Source organism: Salmo trutta, chromosome 26, assembly GCF_901001165.1.
Source record: "Salmo trutta chromosome 26, fSalTru1.1, whole genome shotgun sequence".
NCBI lineage: Eukaryota > Metazoa > Chordata > Actinopteri > Salmoniformes > Salmonidae > Salmo > Salmo trutta.
In genome coordinates this window covers 30,345,271-30,363,824 of record NC_042982.1, presented here as the reverse complement: position 1 = coordinate 30,363,824, position 18,554 = coordinate 30,345,271, and the positions used below count along the sequence as shown (strand labels likewise).

Sequence of the window (18,554 nt, the reverse complement as noted above, 5' to 3'; positions counted from 1 at the left end):
GTTGGGCGATTCAACAAGCTGACTGGGGTCTCCATCATCTATTCATTTTCTCCAGCTCTGCCCATCTGTCATCATTTTCCTCCTCTGAAAGCCAAACATTTCACCAATGGCCTATGGCTGGCTATGATCAGACTAATAGAGAAGAGAGAAGTTACCACACAAGAGTTACACAAATATCACATTACCGCCCCTCCTCCCTCTCTAGAATTAAACTATGCTTTATTGGCTGGGCTGTGAGGTGCATTGTAACCAAAGCCATGGGCATTCCAACATAATTAACAAACAAATGTCACCCCATTTGGCCCAGTGTCTCCTCTGAGCCAGGTTCTCAACACATAAGGCCTGCACTACACTACACTTCACTACACTACACATGCCTCAAATTGTAACCTAGGTGACACTTTTCCGACTCGGGCGACGGCGCTACCCTATCCTCTTGATTGACAGCTTGATTTGAGGGCACGGCTTTCAAGGAGTTCCTCTCTACTGTACCGTTTCCATAATATCTGAGAAGTCTAGAGGGTTGTATTTCATCCAAGAGCACTGGATCAGAAGAGCAGGACAAAAGAGGGATGCTGTGAGAGGTGCGGTTCAGACAGCCAGGACACCGATTGGGCCAATAGCCTGTCAATCACTGAGGCGGCCGGATACTTGGCAGGACCAGCAAATGGCATTGAGCCCTGGGGCCGGAGGGCTGGTGGTTTAGGAGAAGGGGAGGTGTGTGTGTGCTACCTAAACATTACAAAAACGTTACCAAAATGTTACCACACTGTTACCTGAAACTGTTTCCACCATGTTAACTGAGCGTTTGGACAAACAGAAGGAGGGATCCTTGTTCACCAACATTCTTTCGTTCTCCCTTTTCCCTCCATCTTACCCACTTTTCCTATTTCTCAATTCCCTACTCCCCCTGGCCTCCGTATCCCACTCCCCCATTATCCCCTCCATCCCAACTCCCTCCCTCACTCCACCCATCTACTCTCCCTCCCTCTCTTTTTCTGTCTCAGTAATTGTTGGCTGAGTGCTGAGTTGGGCCGTGAGGGAGCACAGAGTAAATTGGCCAGAGCATGGGTCCTGCTATTACCATCCGAGAGGAATTCACTCAACCCTGAGTAGGGCTCCCTCTCTCCCCCCTCTCTCTCACCCTCTCTCCCCCTCTCTCCCTTTCCACCACCTCTCTCCCCCCTCTCTCACCCTCTCTCCCTCTCTCCCCCTCTCTCCCTTTCCACCACCTCTCTACCCCCTCTCTCTCACCCTCTCTCCCTTTCCACTACCTCTCTCCCCCCTCTCTCTCCCCCCTCTCTCTCACCTCTCTCTCTTTCCACCTTCTCTCTCCCCCCTCTCTCCCTTTCCGCCACCTCTCTCCCCCCTTTCTCTCCCCCCTCTTTCTCACCCTCTCTCCCTTTCCATCACCTTTCTCCCCCTTCTCTCCCACCCTCTCTCCCTTTCCACCATCTCTCTCCCCCCTCTATCCCCCCTTCTCTCCCTTTCCACCACTCCTCCCCTTTCTCAACCTCTCTTCCCTTTCCACCACCTCTCTCCCCCCTCTCTCCCACCCTCTCTCCCTTTCCACCACCTCTCTCTCACCCCTCTCTCTCTCACCTCTCTCCCTTTCCACCACCTCTCTCCCCCTCTTTCTCACCCTCTCACCCTTTCCACCACCTCTCTCCCCCTTCTCTCCCACCCTCTCTCCCTTTCCACCACCTCTCTCTTTCCACCACCCCTCCCCTTTCTCACCCTCTCTCTCTTTCCACCACCTCTCTCCCCCTCTCTCTCCCCCTTTTTCTCACCCTCTCACCCTTTCCACCACCTCTCTCCCCCTTCTCTCCCACCCTCTCTCCCTTTCTACCACCTCTCTCTCTTTCCACCACCCCTCCCCTTTCTCACCCTCTCTCCCTTTCCACCACCTCTCTCCCCCCTCTCTCCCACCCTCTCTCCCTTTCCACCACCTCTCTCCCCCTCTCTCTCACCCTCTCTCCCTTTCCACCACCTCTCTCCCCCTCTCTCACCCTCTCTCTCTTTCCACCACCTCTCTCCCCCTCTCTCCCACCCTCTCTCCCTTTCCACCACCTCTCTCCCCCTTTCTCTCCCCCCTCTCTCTCACCCTCTCTCCCTTTCCACCACCTCTCTCCCCCCTTTCTCTCACCTCTCTCCGTTTCCACCACCTCTCTCCCACCCTCTCTCTCTCTCTCACCTCTCTCCCTTTCCACCACCTCTATCCCACCCTCTCTCTCTCTCTCTCTCTCTCTCTCTCTCACCTCTCTCCCTTTCCACCACCTCTCTCCCCACTGCCAAACCACTGTTAAGAAAATTGGGAAAATCACACTGAGACCATCTCCATGTGTCCCTACTCTGCTCTGCTCTACTCTCTGATACATACAGGCCCGAGTGTGGGTGTGTGTGTGTGTGTGTGTGTGTGTGTGTGTGTGTGTGTGTGTGTGTGTGTGTGTGTGTGTGTGTGTGTGTGTGTGTGTGTGTGTGTGTGTGTGTGTGTGTGTGTGTGTGTGTGTGTGTGTGTGTGTGTGTGGATGGATGGATTACTGTCTTTACTATGTAAATCAATGTAAAGACAGTAATTAACCAGGTTATTAACTGATTAACAAAAGGAAAAGGGTTCAAGGAGAAAGGGAGCAAAGGAGGGAGAAAAGGAGTGAAAGAATGCCTATCCGCACTGCTCACATCTGTGAGATTACCCATCATCCAGTTATAATCATCAACTACCATCGGAGGACGCACACACAGGGACGCATACACAACACACACACCAATTACCAGGGATGCCAGCATTTTCCCTGTCTGACCTCCAGCAGGGCGAACTGGGAAAGTAGTTTAAGACTTTTTTCAGTCTGTGTTTGTGACGCTGAGTATTTTTTGTGCAAGACAGAGAGAGAGAGAAAGATAGAGAGCGAGAGAGAGAGAGACAAAGAGAGAGCGAGAGAAAGAGGAAGGAAGAGAGGGGAGAGAGATGGGGGTGATTGAGTGACACCTTTGATTATAAGGGTCTAACATGGTAGAAACCCAGAGCACCACAGAAAAATAAAACACGGTCAGTCAGACAGACAAAGTGACAGACAGGAGTCTAATGTCAAAGGTCAACCAACTCACAGACAGATCACAGAGTCACGTACAAGGCTCCATCTTTGTGTTTTTAACATTAAGGATCAGGTTCCCCCATAACTTAGATAAGACCCTATTAAATCAGACCCTGCCAGTAGCAGATGAATAGACTTCCTCCCATGGAGAAAAGCAGCATATTTCAACAGATTCGTAGCTGTGTTTCTTTTTGTTTCACACTGCAAACATTGCTTGATTATGTATGTACCCAAGCTGATTGTATAGTATGACTGTGTGTGGGATGTGATTCACAACAGAGATTATAGGGGAGAAAGATAAAGAAAGAGAGGAGGGAGAAATTGTCATGGAGGAAGACAATCAAAATGAAAAATGTGTTTGTTATCAATGTAGGACTACCTCTCTCTCTCTCTCTCTCTCTCTCACTCTCTGTTTCCCACTCTCTTTGTCTCTGGTGGAAGAGTGAATCTTAGATGCAGTGTTTTATTTCCTAATTAGTTCTCTGTCACATTGAGTGATCACTAAGTACCACCTGGAATCAGAATGCAACTATTAAACACCAGGTGTATACTATGCGTGTGTGTGTGTGTGTGTGTGTGTGTATTGATTTGTGTGTGTGTGTGTGTGTGTATTGATTTGTGTGTGTGTGTGTGTGTGTGTGTGTGTGTGTGTGTGTGTGTGTGTGTGTGTGTGTACACTTACTGGTGCAGGGCATGGATGCAGGGTCAGTCTCAGAGCGGAAGTAGCTCTTGTCGCAGGCACAGGATGTGGATCCCTCTCTGACAGAGTAGCTGTGGAGAGGACACTTGGAGCAGGCACCGTCTGTGGCCAGGGCACGGTAGTAGCCAATCTTACAGGCTGTAAGAACACAGATAGCGAGAGAGACAAGGTCAGTCGGCATTGTACATAGAGAAACACACACTCACAGATAGTACACACCCCACACACTGGGGAATGTTGCTTTCATTCGATCATAACTACTTAACACCTCTCTCTCTATCTCTCTCTCTCTCTGTCTGTCTTTCTATTTCTCTTGTTGGGCGATTCAACAAGCTGACTGGGGTCTCCATCATCTATTCATTTTCTCCAGCTCTACCCATCTGTCATCATTTTCCTCCTCTGAAAGCCAAACATTTCACCAATGGCCTATGGCTGGCTATGATCAGACTAATAGAGAAGAGAGAAGTTACCACACAAGAGTTAAACAAATATCACATTACCGCCCCTCCTCCCTCTCTAGAATTAAACTATGCTTTATTGGCTGGGCTGTGAGGTGCATTGTAACCAAAGCCATGGGCATTCCAACATAATTAACAAACAAATGTCACCCCATTTGGCCCAGTGTCTCCTCTGAGCCAGGTTCTCAACACATAAGGCCTGCACTACACTACACTTCACTACACTACACATGCCTCAAATTGTAACCTAGGTGACACTTTTCCGACTCGGGCGACGGCGCTACCCTATCCTCTTGATTGACAGCTTGATTTGAGGGCACGGCTTTCAAGGAGTTCCTCTCTACTGTACCGTTTCCATAATATCTGAGAAGTCTAGAGGGTTGTATTTCATCCAAGAGCACTGGATCAGAAGAGCAGGACAAAAGAGGGATGCTGTGAGAGGTGCGGTTCAGACAGCCAGGACACTGATTGGGCCAATAGCCTGTCAATCACTGAGGCGGCCGGATACTTGGCAGGACCAGCAAATGGCATTGAGCCCTGGGGCCGGAGGGCTGGTGGTTTAGGAGAGGGGGAGGTGTGTGTGTGTGTGTGTGTGTGTGTGTGTGTGTGTGTGTGTGTGTGTGTGTGTGTGTGTGTGTGTGTGTGTGTGTGGGCAGAGAGGGATCGTTTTCCCGGTAGAATAAAAGTGTGTCATCATCTGAGTGTTTTATACAAGGCTGGGTTTATCCATCAGTCGCACAGTCCCAAAAATGTATTCAACAGCATTGTAATTCCACATTCATAAATTAATGAAGAAAATACAACATGCAAGACACGTACACTTTGAATAGTGTTCAAAACAAAGTTGCACATGCATCTACCACACTAACCTAAACTCATGCCTTTTCACGCACACCACACTCTCTCACAAGAGGAATTCCACCCTTAAGAAAATACACATTCCACTGCTATCCAAAGAACACACACACACACACACACACACACACACACACACACACACACACACACACACACACACAAGGATGTTCACAAACCCCAAAAAGAGGGAAATTCATTACTCTGAGGCACAATAATGAAACTGGGCTCCTTTCCCTGTGTGTCTTTCTCTCCCTCCCCCGTTAGCGGTAGCTAGCCACAGGATTAGCGTAGCCTCTGGTAGCCTCCAGCTCAGCTCAGCCCAGCCCGGCTTGCTGCTACCTGCTGAGTCTTTATCTCCTCATCCCCTCCTAGTCAATCAGCCCCAATCCTTGCCGCTTCACCAGTTAGCGCTCAGCACTACGGTCTTCTTTGATTCACGCCGGCAGGGGTTAGAGGAGAGGAGAGCCGCTAGTCTTCTTCTCACAGTAGAAGACAGAGTAGAGGATTAAAACGGAAGGTGCTTTGTGTTATCTCTCTATCTGTTAAGGATCTTTGACAATCTTTAACGCCCAAATGTGTCACAGAGGCACGACAGGGACGGGTATTGTGTTGAGGGGTTGTGACCATTTTGAGGGTTTTAAGAGAAATGTCAGGTTTAGGAGGGGGTTTTGTCAATGTGCTATGACCAGGAAGCTGACCAGGGGAGGCGGGAGGAGGTCCAGCTGGTTTAGACTGATCACCCCTCACTGAAAGCTGGGGGGAGAGTTAATTGAGGTCCATGCTTCTGGGTCTTAGAGCCATGGCCTCTGTGAAATGAGAAAGAGAGGTTGAGAGTGGTGTGAGGAGAGATCCAGCTCACACTGTGCACGACTGATGAGTTTATTACTCTGTGATTATCAATCTGTCCTGAGGTGACCCCCACTACCAAATAGCCCCAGCCTTATTCTTCAGCAGAATTATTTGCAAACCCTCAAAATCCCCCTTCGCCATAGAGATGGGTTGGCATCTTCATTTGTGTTCTGAATTTTGCATCTTGGAAATAGTTTGAAAGAGGATGTCAACATAGAGAAGTGTTTATAATAGTGCCTTGCCCTGCAGAAAAGGAAAAGGTACTTGGAAGAGAGGGTGAAATCCTCGTTAAGCCATGGAATTTGCTTCCCATTAGGAGTGTGTGTTTGTGTGTGTGTGTGTGTGTGTGTGTGTGTGTGTGTGTGTGTGTGTGTGTGCGTGCGTGCGTGCGTGCGTGCGTGTGTGTGTGTGTGTGTGTGTGCGTGTGTGTGTGAGACAGACCACAATGCTGGGTGGTCTGGGATACTGGGGCTTTACTAAGGAATCTCCCTTAAGACTGCACGGATTTATCACCGCCCAGACCGGCCTTGACCAACACGCACACACAGAGAAATTCATATTTTTATTGCGTCTAGCTAAGGAGCCCTCATTATATCGTCTGATTCTCCTTCAGCATTCACACAACCTTCCCTCTGTAATAATCTTTCTAACTCTCCATTTCCTTTTTATTTTCCTCATGTCCCTATTCCTCTCTCTCTCTCACCCCCTCTCTCCCTTCCTCTTTCTCTCCTCCAACTCCTTCTCTTTCTCCCCATGCCTCCTTTCAGAGCGGTAGAGTTTGTCAGGTGCCAGATCCTGGTGCTGGGAGATCAAAGGCAGACAAAGGGACCGGTGACTTACTGTTCTATTCTGGAATGGCTCAAAATGGAATCCCTTATAGACTGGGACATTCCTCCCTTCATCCTTCTCGCTTCTTTCACTCATTCAACCCTCCTCTATTGCTTTAGTATTTTCTTTGTCACCCTTCCTCCTTTCCTCTCTCTGTGTTGTCTGTAAGCTGAAGCACATTTGGGGGTGTAGGATAAGGAGAGGGGGTTTGTAGGAGTTAATGAGTGGTTTTGTCAGGGTGGTGGGGTTTCTGTTGGTGAATTGGGCTCACCGTGTGAGACGATGAGAAAGGGGAAAACTTCTGTTCAAAACAAAACAGCCAACGCGACCATCTGCAAAAACCACACAAAAGATGGAGATACAATGACAACTAACTATCTACACACCCACCGACTAAAAACTCAATGTTCACCACACAATGACAACTACCTACACATTAGTATTCGAATAGCCCACAACATCCTCCACAGAAACCCACTGAAATACACTAACCCACACATCCAGCTACTAAAACTTCACCAAGTGACCCGCACGCAAACCATGGCAGATACCCACTCACCAGGCCACACAACAAAGCTTCCTATACACTTGATACATAAAGCATGAGAGAAAGAACGAAAGAACCACTTGAATAGCCAGCCAAAACCCAAGAATGCAGCACGCAACACACACATAACTGGGCTTGCCCAGACAGAACAATTGATTCCTTTAAACCGAAAAATAATAAAGTTCAAACTACATGGTTCCCCCTTTCATCAAAACGCTTTGTTTGCTTTTGGTGTTGAAATTCAGTGGCTCTTGTCTCAGTCATAACAGACAGTGAGTGTTTCTCCGAAGGGGACTGAGGCATCCTCACAAAGCCTTTTATTTCACAACGAAGCGATCGGTTTTCAAACCTGAGGGCAAAGAGAGACTCTCCTTTCCTCTACCTTAAAGAGCCAGCATGTTATTTTTAAACTTTCTTTCTTTATTTTAACAGCATCCCTCTCCTTTTTTTCTCCTCAGTCTCTCTCTCTCTGTGTCATTCTCTCGCTGTGTGTCTCTCTCCCTCTCGCTCTCTCTGCTCCAAGAAAACAGAGTCGATTGGATGCCCAGGTGGCAGCCATAAGAAACAGTAAAGCATTACTAGTCCAGGGGAGTAGGGGTTTATACCCCAGCTAGCAGACAGCCTGAATAAAACAGGTTTCAAAGTAATGGACACACACACACACACACACAGTGAGAGAGAAAGTGAAACCGATAAAAAAACACGTACAAATCCCAAAACCTGAGCCTCTGTCATTTAGCTGGGGCTAACTAAGCACTAACCATTAGCATCTGTTATTAACACAGCAGGAGAGTGGAACAGGTTTAGTCATTAATTCAGTCTGTGGGGTTATTAATTACCCCCGGGCCTGATGGTGACACACAGCCACACGGCCACCGAAACCTATCATTGTGATGGATGAGAGACACACAGCCACCAAAACCGACCACAATGATTGATGATAGACACTCGCCACGTGTCTTAATCCTGACCTGCATGTTCGGAAAAGGAGCTATCAGGGCTAACAATAGCAGCGGGGCTAACAGGGCTAACAATGCAAATATCAAGGTTGATATTCATATTAGCCCCAGTTAAGGTCCAATCATAAACAAAAATGCTAACAACAATAAAGGTTAGCCACACTAACCATTGTTATGAGAGCTAACGTAGCTAATATATAAAGCTGATACCAGACCAGTGCCGCTCGGTTGCCTGTCTGTCTGGGTCTGTCTGTCTGAGGCAGATGATTTCCAACAGAAGCTATCCATCACCCAGGAGCCACCCAAGAAGCTGCTCTAATTAAAATGTCTCTAACTGACACCACTATGAACACATGCCAAAACCTGAGGCCAACACACCAAAAGGGGAACCTGAGATACAAATGAAGTATAGTTGACTTTAAAGAGAAATTGCTTCCATTAAAATGTTACAAGTGCTTAAACAAGCAACATATAATATTTTAGACCCCTACCATACTCCAAATGTAACTATTTAAGTGCATAGGACATATCCTTTTTAAAAGCTAATTACTGTTTTCATCCATGTTGTAAACGCGTTGCTAGCATCATGATGCCTACTATTGTTATTATTTGATATTAATATTGAAATATTGTTGTCAGACTTCCTGCAGGGCCAGGTCCCTGCGTTCTTTATGACACGTAGGCCCACTTCCCCCCTCTCCACCACGACCACTCCACCCTGTTCTCTCTTTGTTGGACCACAGAGTACAGGAGCCTAGGGCACAATGGCTATATCAGAGAAATCTACTGTATTACACCCAGAACACTCAGTGGACAAGTCCACCCCTCAAGAATGGACACAGGGTGTGGAGGCGAACTTCTGGGAAAGAGAGAGAGAGAGAGAGAGAGAGAGAGAGAGAGAGAGAGAGAGAGAACAGCGAAAGATTGAGACAAAGTGAGACAGAGAGAAAGAAAGAGATATTGGGCAAGACAGAGACAAAGAGAGACAAAGAGAGAAAGAAAGACAGAGGGAGAGAAACAGACGGGAAAGAGACAGAAAGAGGGTGAGAGAGAGTGGCAGGGGGTTTAAACAGATCCACCTTTGTATGTGAGAAACACTGCTTATTAACTTGGCCCTATTGGGTGGAGGGGTGCTCAGATTCCACTCTTGTGCCCATGCCAGGTTCTGAGGGTGGCACCACCTAAGCCGGGCACAGCGCCAGAACACTACGGACCTTTTGAGAACAAGGATTCACACGGCAGGTGGGTAATGAATAACAATGCCTACACACACACCAACACACACACACACATTCATACCAACACACACTCTTGCATATTGTATATACACAACTGCATGTACACTCAAGCACACTAAAGTCTCTCATACACATGTATACTGCACATACATGCTGTTTCAAAATCTTCCATGCACAGAAACACACAGAAGGCTTTGAGGGATCATTCTAGCAGGGGACAGTGATGCATCAGGAATCAGTAGAAGGTAAACAAACTGAGTCAGGCTGTTGTCTATGCTACATTTCCCCAGAGTCCTCAAGGGAGAATGGCTCAACAAGGCTGAGGTGGTGGTGAGGAGGTAGGAGGGGAGTATCTGGCATGCTTTCCTGACATTGTTTACAATGAAAGAGTTGCATTTTTCTTCAATTACCGTTAGAAATAACAGTGTGGAGGGGGGAGAAATAACAGTGTGGGGTGGAATAACAGTGTGGAGGGGGGAGAAATAACAGTGTGGAGGGGGGAGAAATAACAGCGTGGAGGGGGGGGAAATAACAGCGTGGAGGGGGTAGAAATAACAGCGTGGAGGGGGGAGAAATAACAGTGTGGGGGGGAATAACTGTGGAGGGGGGAGAAATAACAGTGTGGGGGGGAATAACTGTGTGGAGGGGGGAGAAATAACAGTGTGGGGGGAATAACAGTGTGGAGGGGGGGATAACAGTGTGGAGGGGGGATAACAGTGTGGAGGGGGGGATAACAGTGTGGAGGGGGGATAACAGTGTGGAGGGGGGGAAATAACAGTGTGGAGGGGGGGTAATAACAGTATGGAGTGGGGGGGGATAAATAACAGTGTGGGGGGGAATAACAGTGTGGAGGGGGGAGAAATAACAGTGTGGAGGGGGGGAGAAATAACAGTGTGGAGGGGGGAGAAATAACAGCGTGGAGGGGGGGGAAATAACAGTGTGGAGGGAGGAGAAATAACAGTGTGGAGGGGGGAGAAATAACAGTGTGGAGGGGGGAGAAATAACAGCGTGGAGGGGGGGAGAAATAACAGCGTGGAGGGGGGAGAAATAACAGTGTGGAGGGGGGAGAAATAACAGTGTGGAGGGGGGGAGAAATAACAGTGTGGAGGGGGGAGAAATAACAGCGTGGAGGGGGGGAGAAATAACAGTGTGGAGGGGGGGAGAAATAACAGTGTGGAGGGGGGAGAAATAACAGTGTGGAGGGGGGGAGAAATAACAGTGTGGAGGGGGGAGAAATAACAGTGTGGAGGGGGGGAGAAATAACAGTGTGGAGGGGGGAGAAATAACAGTGTGGAGGGGGGAGAAATAACAGTGTGGAGGGGGGAGAAATAACAGTGTGGAGGGGGGAGAAATAACAGTGTGGAGGGGGGAGAAATAACAGTGTGGAGGGGGGGAGAAATAACAGTGTGGAGGGGGTATGCTAATGTTGTTGTGCTAAGGGACGTTCACGCCACACCCAGATCAACAATTGGCTGGTTTGGTTACTATCCTGTACTGTAGAATTAACAAGAATGGGACAGGAAAGGGAGGATGTAAAAGGAGGAAAACAACACACGCAAACACACATGCAAACACACACACACACACACACGAGGCTATAAGAATAGGAGGATACACAGAAAGGGAAGCAATATGGAAACTGTCTCTATAAATAAGGTAAGCAAAGATCAGTGTTTCTTCAAGCACATTATAAATCACCTATGTACATGATCTAGTCACACACACACACACACACACACACCACACCAAATGTGCGTACATACTCACATACAGACTCATACATACACACTGTCCCTCTCTCCCCTTACCTTTCCTTGGCCTCTATTTCTTACACCTCTCAGAGAAAATGACAATTTTCATGGTATTGCTTTGTGCACTGACTTTACTGAACTGTGGAGAAAACGAACATTGTCGCTGGGTGAGTACATCTGACAATGTGCTGCTCTCCATTAGACATTTTGTCTGCGGGAACTTGCTCTTTTTTACTCCGTCCACTTGTCCAAGTGCCGTTGCATTTGTGGCATGATGTGAAGAGTACGAACTTGTGTCACTACCAAAGTCTAATGGTTTTAAATGACTGTTTTGTATTGTCTGAAAACTCACTTGTAGAATTCGCTTGCAGTAGGTCTCTTAAAAAAGAGAAGCCGTGCAAGGTTATTAAAAAGAGGTGCCTAGTTATTCTTCTATTGTTGATATCAGGTAACGTGCAACCTAACTTTGGCCCTGATATGCAATGTCTCCAAACCCCCTCTGATTTTAAATCTAGATCTGGTTTTGATATTTTTCCTTTAAATGTACGCAGCCTGTTGTCAAAAAATGGATGGGGTTAGGATTTGGGCTAAATCAACTGATGCTGATGAAATTGTGTCTTCTGAAACCTGGCTCAGCAAGTCTGTTCTTGATAAGGATATTTGTGTAAATGGTTACAATGTGTATCGCACTGATCGAGTTAAGAAAGGTGGGGGTGTGGCTATATATGTGAAGACAAAATTCCTTGTAAGTGTGGCAAAGTGAAACTATATGTAAACAGTTGGAATTTCTTGCTTTGATTCTTGAGGTTTCAAAGGGTCTTTCTATAACTGTGATTGGCTGGTATAGACCCCCCACTGCTCTCTGTATCTGTGATTGGCTGTTATAGACCCCCTCTGCTCTCTGTGATGCATATTATTCTCTGATGCACCTCATGTCTAAACCTCTTTACAGTGAAATGATCTTGATTGGTGATCTCAACTGGTGTTGGTTAAAGTCGGTGTCTGATGATTTAAAAATGTTTTGTAATTCTATGAATCTTACCCAGTTGATTAACTCACCCACTCGCCCAAATCTCAAATGTCCAGAGAAATCTACCCTGATTGATTTGATATTGACAAATGTTACACATAAATATTCTGTGGTTGGTGTTTTTTGTAATGATTTAAGTGACCATTGTGCTGTTGTTGCTGTTAGAAATACTAAGGTTCCTAAGACAAACCCACGCTTATTCGTAAGAGAAATTTGAAGAGTTTTAATGAGCAGGCTTTCTTTCATGATTGTTTTTTTTGACTGGAGCAAGATTGAGCTTATTCCTGATGTGGAAACTGCCTGGAAATTCTTTCATGATGGTTTTTTCCAAATAGTAAACAAACATGCCCCATTCCACAGGTTCAGGGTTAAAGGGCGGGATAATCCATGGTTTTCTTCTGAGCTGTCTTGTATGATTCATAAACGTAACCTAGCCTGGGCTAAAGCAAGGAAATCATGTTCTGATGCTGATTGGCTTCTTTTTAGGCAGTTACGAAACAAGTGTTATTTTCTTCTCAGGAAGGCCAAGTCTGAATATTTTATGTCTGTTACCACTGATAACCTGAATGACCCTAGAAAGTTTTGGAAGGCTATTAAGTATATGTCTGGAAACTGTAATGTTAATGAATTACCGTCATGTGTATTGAAGGACTCTGTTGCTATATATGACAAAACTGAAATGCTGAATTGTTTCAATGAGCACTTTGTATCATCTGGTAGGCTGTTTGATTCAGTGTCCTCTGTCTCTGTACAACCCTGTGTGGATGAACTCGTGAGAGCTGGTCAAACTTTTAGCTTTTTGCCATTCTCAGTGCAGGAGGTACATAAAGCCCTGAAATCCTTTGATTAGAGAAAGCCTGCATGTCCTGATCTTCTTGATCCCTGCTTTATAAATCTGGCAGCTGATTTCATAGCTGAACCACTTACATATCTGTTCAATCTAAACCTGGAATGTAATGAAATTCCAAAGATCTGGAAATCAGCATTTGTCCTACCACTTTTAAAAGGGGGGGATCCAACTCGTTGTCACGCCCTGAACTGAGAGAGAGGGTTTGTTTCTCTATGTGGTTAGGTCAGGGTGTGGGGTGGGCATTCTATGTTTTTGCATTTCTTTGTTTTGGGCCGAGTATGGTTCCTAATCAGAGGCAGCTGTCTATCGTTGTCTCTGATTAGGAATCATACTTAGGCAGCCTTTTCCCAAACCTGTGTTTGTGGGTTATTGTTATTTCTGTGTGTGTACGGCACAGTGCGTTACGTTTCTTGCTGCGTACCTGTTTATTGTTTTGGTTTTGGTTTCCTTCAATAAAGATGTGGAATTACCGGCACGCTGCGCCTTGGCTCCAAAATGACAGGGAATTTGAAGACAGCACTCGTGACAGAATAACCCACCACAAGAAGGCCAAGCAGCGTGCACTGACTGAGAGGACGAGCTGGACCGGGGAGAATCAATGACAGAAGCCCGAGAGGCAGCGGCTCAATTTTTTGGGGGGGTGGGGGTGGGGCACGCGGGGAGATTGGTGAGGTCGGGGTTGAGACCTGAGCCAACTCCCCGTGCTTACCGTGGGGAGCGAGTGACCGAGCAGGCACCGTATTATGCGGTGATGTGCACTGTGTCGCCAGGGGGCACTCACAGCCCGGTGCGCTCGGTGCAAGCTCCTCACAGTTGCCGTGCTAGAGTTGGCCGTCAGCCAGGAAGAAGTGCGCCGGCTCAGCGTGTCTGGTCTCCAGTGCGTCTCTACGGCCCAGGTTATCCTGCGCCTGCTCTACGCACAGTACCCCCCGTTCACCAGCGCAGCACAGTTCGTCCTGTGCCAGCGCCCCGCCCTTGCTGGGCTACTGTGACCATCCAGCCAAGACGGGGTGTGCCAGCCCTGAGCTCCAGACCTCTGGTGCGCCTCCACGGCCCAGTGTGCCCTGTGCCTGCTCTGCGCACCCAGTCTCCTGTGCGTCTCCCCAGTCTGGTGAGACCGGTTCCAACTCCCCGTAGGAAGCCTCCAGTGATGATCAATGGTCCGAAGCCTCCAGTGATGATCCATGGCCCGGAGCCTGTAGGGATGATCCATGGCCCGGAGCCTGTAGGGATGATCCATGGCACGAAGCCTCCAGTGATGATCCATTGCCCGGAGCCTGTAGGGATGATCCATGGCACGAAGCCTCCAGTGATGACCCAAGGCCCGGAGCCTCCAGTGATGATCCATGGCACAAAGCCTCGAGTGATGATCCATGGCACGGAGCCAGTAGTGATGATCCATGGCACGGAGCCTGCAGCGAAGGTCCCCAGTCCGGAACCTACAGAGACGCTCCCCAGCCCGGAGCCTCTAGCGACGCTCCTCAGCCCGGAGCCTCCAGCGACGCTTCTCAGGCCGGAGCCTCCAGCGACGCTCCTCAGCCCGGAGCCTTCAGCGATGCTCCTCAGCCCGGAGTCTTCAGCGACGGTCTGCAGCCCAGAGTCTTCAGCGACGGTCTGCAGCCCAGAGTCCGGCTGTCGGCAGTTCAGAGCCTACGCCCCGAACCAGAGCCGCCGCCAAGTATAGATGCCCACCCGGACCATCCCCTATAGGTTCAGGCTTGCGGCCGGGAGTCCGCACCTTTGGGGGGGGGGGGGGGGGGGGGGGGGGGGGGGGGGGGGGGGGGTACTGTCACGCCCTGAACTGAGAGAGAGGGTTTGTTTCTCTATGTGGTTAGGTCAGGGTGTGGGGTGGGCATTCTATGGTTCCTAATCAGAGGCAGCTGTCTATCGTTGTCTCTGATTAGGAATCATACTTAGTCAGCCTTTTCCCCACCTGTGTTTGTGGGTTATTGTTATTTTCTGTGTGTGTACGGCACAGTGCGTTACGTTTCTTGAAGCGTACCTGTTTATTGTTTTGGTTTCGGTTTCCTTCAATAAAGATGTGGAATTACCGGCACGCTGCACCTTGGCTCCTATATAACAGGGAATTTGAAGACAGCACTCGTGACACTCGTTTAAATAATTATAGGCCAATCTCAAAGCTGTCACCCCTAGTGAAAATACCTTGTGAGTGTCAGAGTTTTTTTTACTAACTTTATTTTATCAATGTACCAATCGGGCTTCAGGAAGAAGCATAGAACAATTACAGCAGCCATGAAGGTTTTAAATGATATCACTGAAGCCCTTGACAAAAAACAGCACTGTGTCTCACTTTTTATTGATCTCTCTAAGGTTTTTGATACAGATGATCATGCTATACTGAGGCAGAGATTGTCATGTGTAGGTCTTTCAGGGCACGCAGTTGCATGGTTTGCTAACTATCTGTCTGATAGAACTCAGTGCGCTCAATTTGATTGGCTCATGTCTGTTAAATTGTCTGTCTGCAACGGTGTACCCCGGGGCTCTGTACTTGGTCCCCTCTTATTCACTATTTATATATATAATTTAGACAAAAATGTGCAAAATGCGCAACTTCACTTTTATGCAATGATACTGTTATTTATTACGGTCCCTCGTCTCTCACAAAAGCTTTCCAGAACTTGCAAACTGCTTTTTATACTGTTCAACATACCTTGGGTCAATTGAAGCTTATCCTCAATACTGACAAAACTAAACTAATGATGTTTTCTAAAGCAAGAAATAGATCTCTGAACCTTTCACCTATTACTACCTGTCAGGACAATGAGATTGAGACTGTAACCTCATATACATATCTTGGAATTTTAATTGATGACGGCCTCTCTTTTAAATTGCATATTCAACAACTTACAAAAAAATTGAAGCTGAAGTTGGGATTTTATTTTAGGAATAAGGCCTGTTTTTCCTTTGAAGCCAGAAAGAGGCTAGTATCAGCTACATTTATGCCTTTACTAGACTATGGGGATATTTTATATATGAATGCTTCCGCTCAGTTTTTGAGATCAATTGACACCCTTTACCATGGCGCAATGAGATTTATTTTAAACTGCAAAACCCTTACGCACCACTGCACAAAACCCTTACGCACCTTCTCTAGTCACTCGTAGACTCAGGCACTGGTATACTTTTATTTACAAAGCCATTTTGGGTTTACTACCATTTTATTTGGCCATTTTTATTGTTCAGAAATGTAGTGGGTACTCTCTTCGTTTGCAGGACTTTATCCTGCTAACTGTTCCAAATGCCTGAACTGAATTTGGTAAAAGGGCTTTTATGTACTCTGCGCCATCGGCTTGGAAAGCCTTACAAAATACGTTTAAACTGGAAGAACTTGTCCCGATTGGTGTTTTTAAATCCCTGATGAAGGATTTTGAGACTGATTCCCTGACCGGTCAATGTTTTTTATTTGCTGTTTTATGATTTTGTTATACTCTAGTGAATTCTATGGTTTTTACTAGATTACTTGTAGTTGTTCATGTTGTCTGTCTGTAATTGTGTAATGACTTGGTGCTGCCTACCTTGGCCAGGACACTCTTGAAAAAGAGATCTCAAATCTCAATGAGCCCTTCCTGGTTAAATAAATGTTAAATAAATAAAATAAATAAAAACACCAGTCTCAATGTCAACAGCGAAGAGGCGACTCCGGGATGCTAGCCTTCTAGGCAGATTTGCAAAGAAAAAGCCATATGTCAGACTGGCCAATAAAAAGAAAAGATTAAGATGGGCAAAAGAACACAGACACTGGACAGAGGAACTCTGCCTAGAAGGCCAGCATCCCGGAGTCGCCTCTTCACTGTTGATGTTGAGACTGGTGTTTTGCGGGTACCATTTAATGAAGCTGCCAGTTGAGGACTTGAGGAGTCTGTTTTTCAAACTAGACACTTTAATGTACTTGTCCTCTTGCTCAGTTGTGCACCGGGGCCTCCCACTCCTCTTTCTATTCTGGTTAGTGCCAGTTTGCGCTGTTCTGTGAAGGGAGTAGTACACAGCGTTGTACAAGATCTTCAGTTTCTTGGCAATTTCTCGCATGGAATAGCCTTAATTTCTCAGAACAAGAATAGACTGACGAGTTTAAGAAGAAAGGTCTTTGTTTCTGGCCATTTTGAGCCTGTAATCAAACCCACAAATGCTGATGCTCCAGATACTCAACTAGTCTAAAGAAGGTCAGTTCTTTAATCAGAACAGCAGTTTTCAGCTGTGCTAATACTGCAAAAGGGTTTTCTAATGATCAATTAACCTTTTAAAATGATAAACTTGGATTAGCTAACACAATATGTCATTGGAACACAGGAGTGATGGTTGCTGATAATGGGCCTCTGTACGCCTCTGTAGATATTCCATTATACATCTGCCGTTTACAGCTACAATAGACATTTACAACATTAACAATGTCTACACTGTATTTCTGATAAATTTTATGTTATTTTAATGGACAAAAAATGTATTTTCTTTCAAAAACAAGGACATTTCTAAGTGACCCCAAACTTTTGAACGGTAGTGTACGAGCTCTGTGTATTTGTGTATGCACTCTGTGTGTGTGTGTGTGTGTGTGTGTGTGTGTGTGTGTGTGTGTGTGTGTGTGTGTGTGTGTGTACAGTATGTGTTTAACTATACTTGTGGAGACCAGAAGTCCCCACAAGAATAGTAAACAAACAAAAAATGTTGTTAGTCCCCAGAAGGTCAAATGCTATTTCTAGGAGGTTTAGGGTTAAGGTTAGAATTAGTGTTAGGGTTAGAATCAGGTTTAGGATTATGAGCTAGGGTAAGTTTTAGGGTCAAGGTTAGGTTTTAGGATTAAGGTTAGGGTTAGGGTACGGGTTAGGAGTTAGGAAAAAAAGGATTTTGAATGGGGCTGAATTGTGTCCCCACAAGGTTAGTTGTACAAGACTGCGTGTGTGTGTGTGCTCTGTGTGTGACCACTGAGTCTATTCCCTATGCGTGTCTGTCTGGCCTGTGTGTATGCATACAGCTTTGCAGGGTCACTAATTCTCCAAACATCCCATCCCAGAATCACATGGTGCCCAGCACTGCTGTCACTCTGCTAACCCCTGACCTCTCGTCATGTCTCTTCGACCTGTTGCTGCTCCCACTGACCTTCCCTTCCCCTGCCTGTCCCTGAGAAGCGGCCCATTCCAGATCCAGAAATTAGGTAATGTGTTGACATGGAAACAATAACCATGGAAGCTAAAAATACTGTCAGATGCTGTTGTCATGGGAACACCCCCATCATTAACCACTGTTTTGCCCCCTGGCTGGTTGAACTTGGTGGTGAGGCAGGTAAAGAAAGGCTGAGGAGGATGGGTAACCTGATATGTAAGTTAATGGCATGCGGTTTGGGCAGGTTACAGTACTAATGTGTAGTGTTTACGCTACACC

The 18,554-nt window shown here is 46.7% G+C and overlaps 1 protein-coding gene across 1 annotated transcript in view; it reads right to left on the bottom strand.

The window, feature by feature from the left end:
* Window positions 1-18,554, bottom strand: part of LOC115163882 (ephrin type-A receptor 4) — a 60,616-nt gene that overhangs the window by 21,040 nt on the left and 21,022 nt on the right. Inside the window, exon 4 of the mRNA XM_029716092.1 lies at window positions 3,775-3,930. Within this exon, the coding sequence (XP_029571952.1) occupies window positions 3,775-3,930 (156 nt within the window). The remainder of the gene's footprint in view (window positions 1-3,774; window positions 3,931-18,554) is intronic.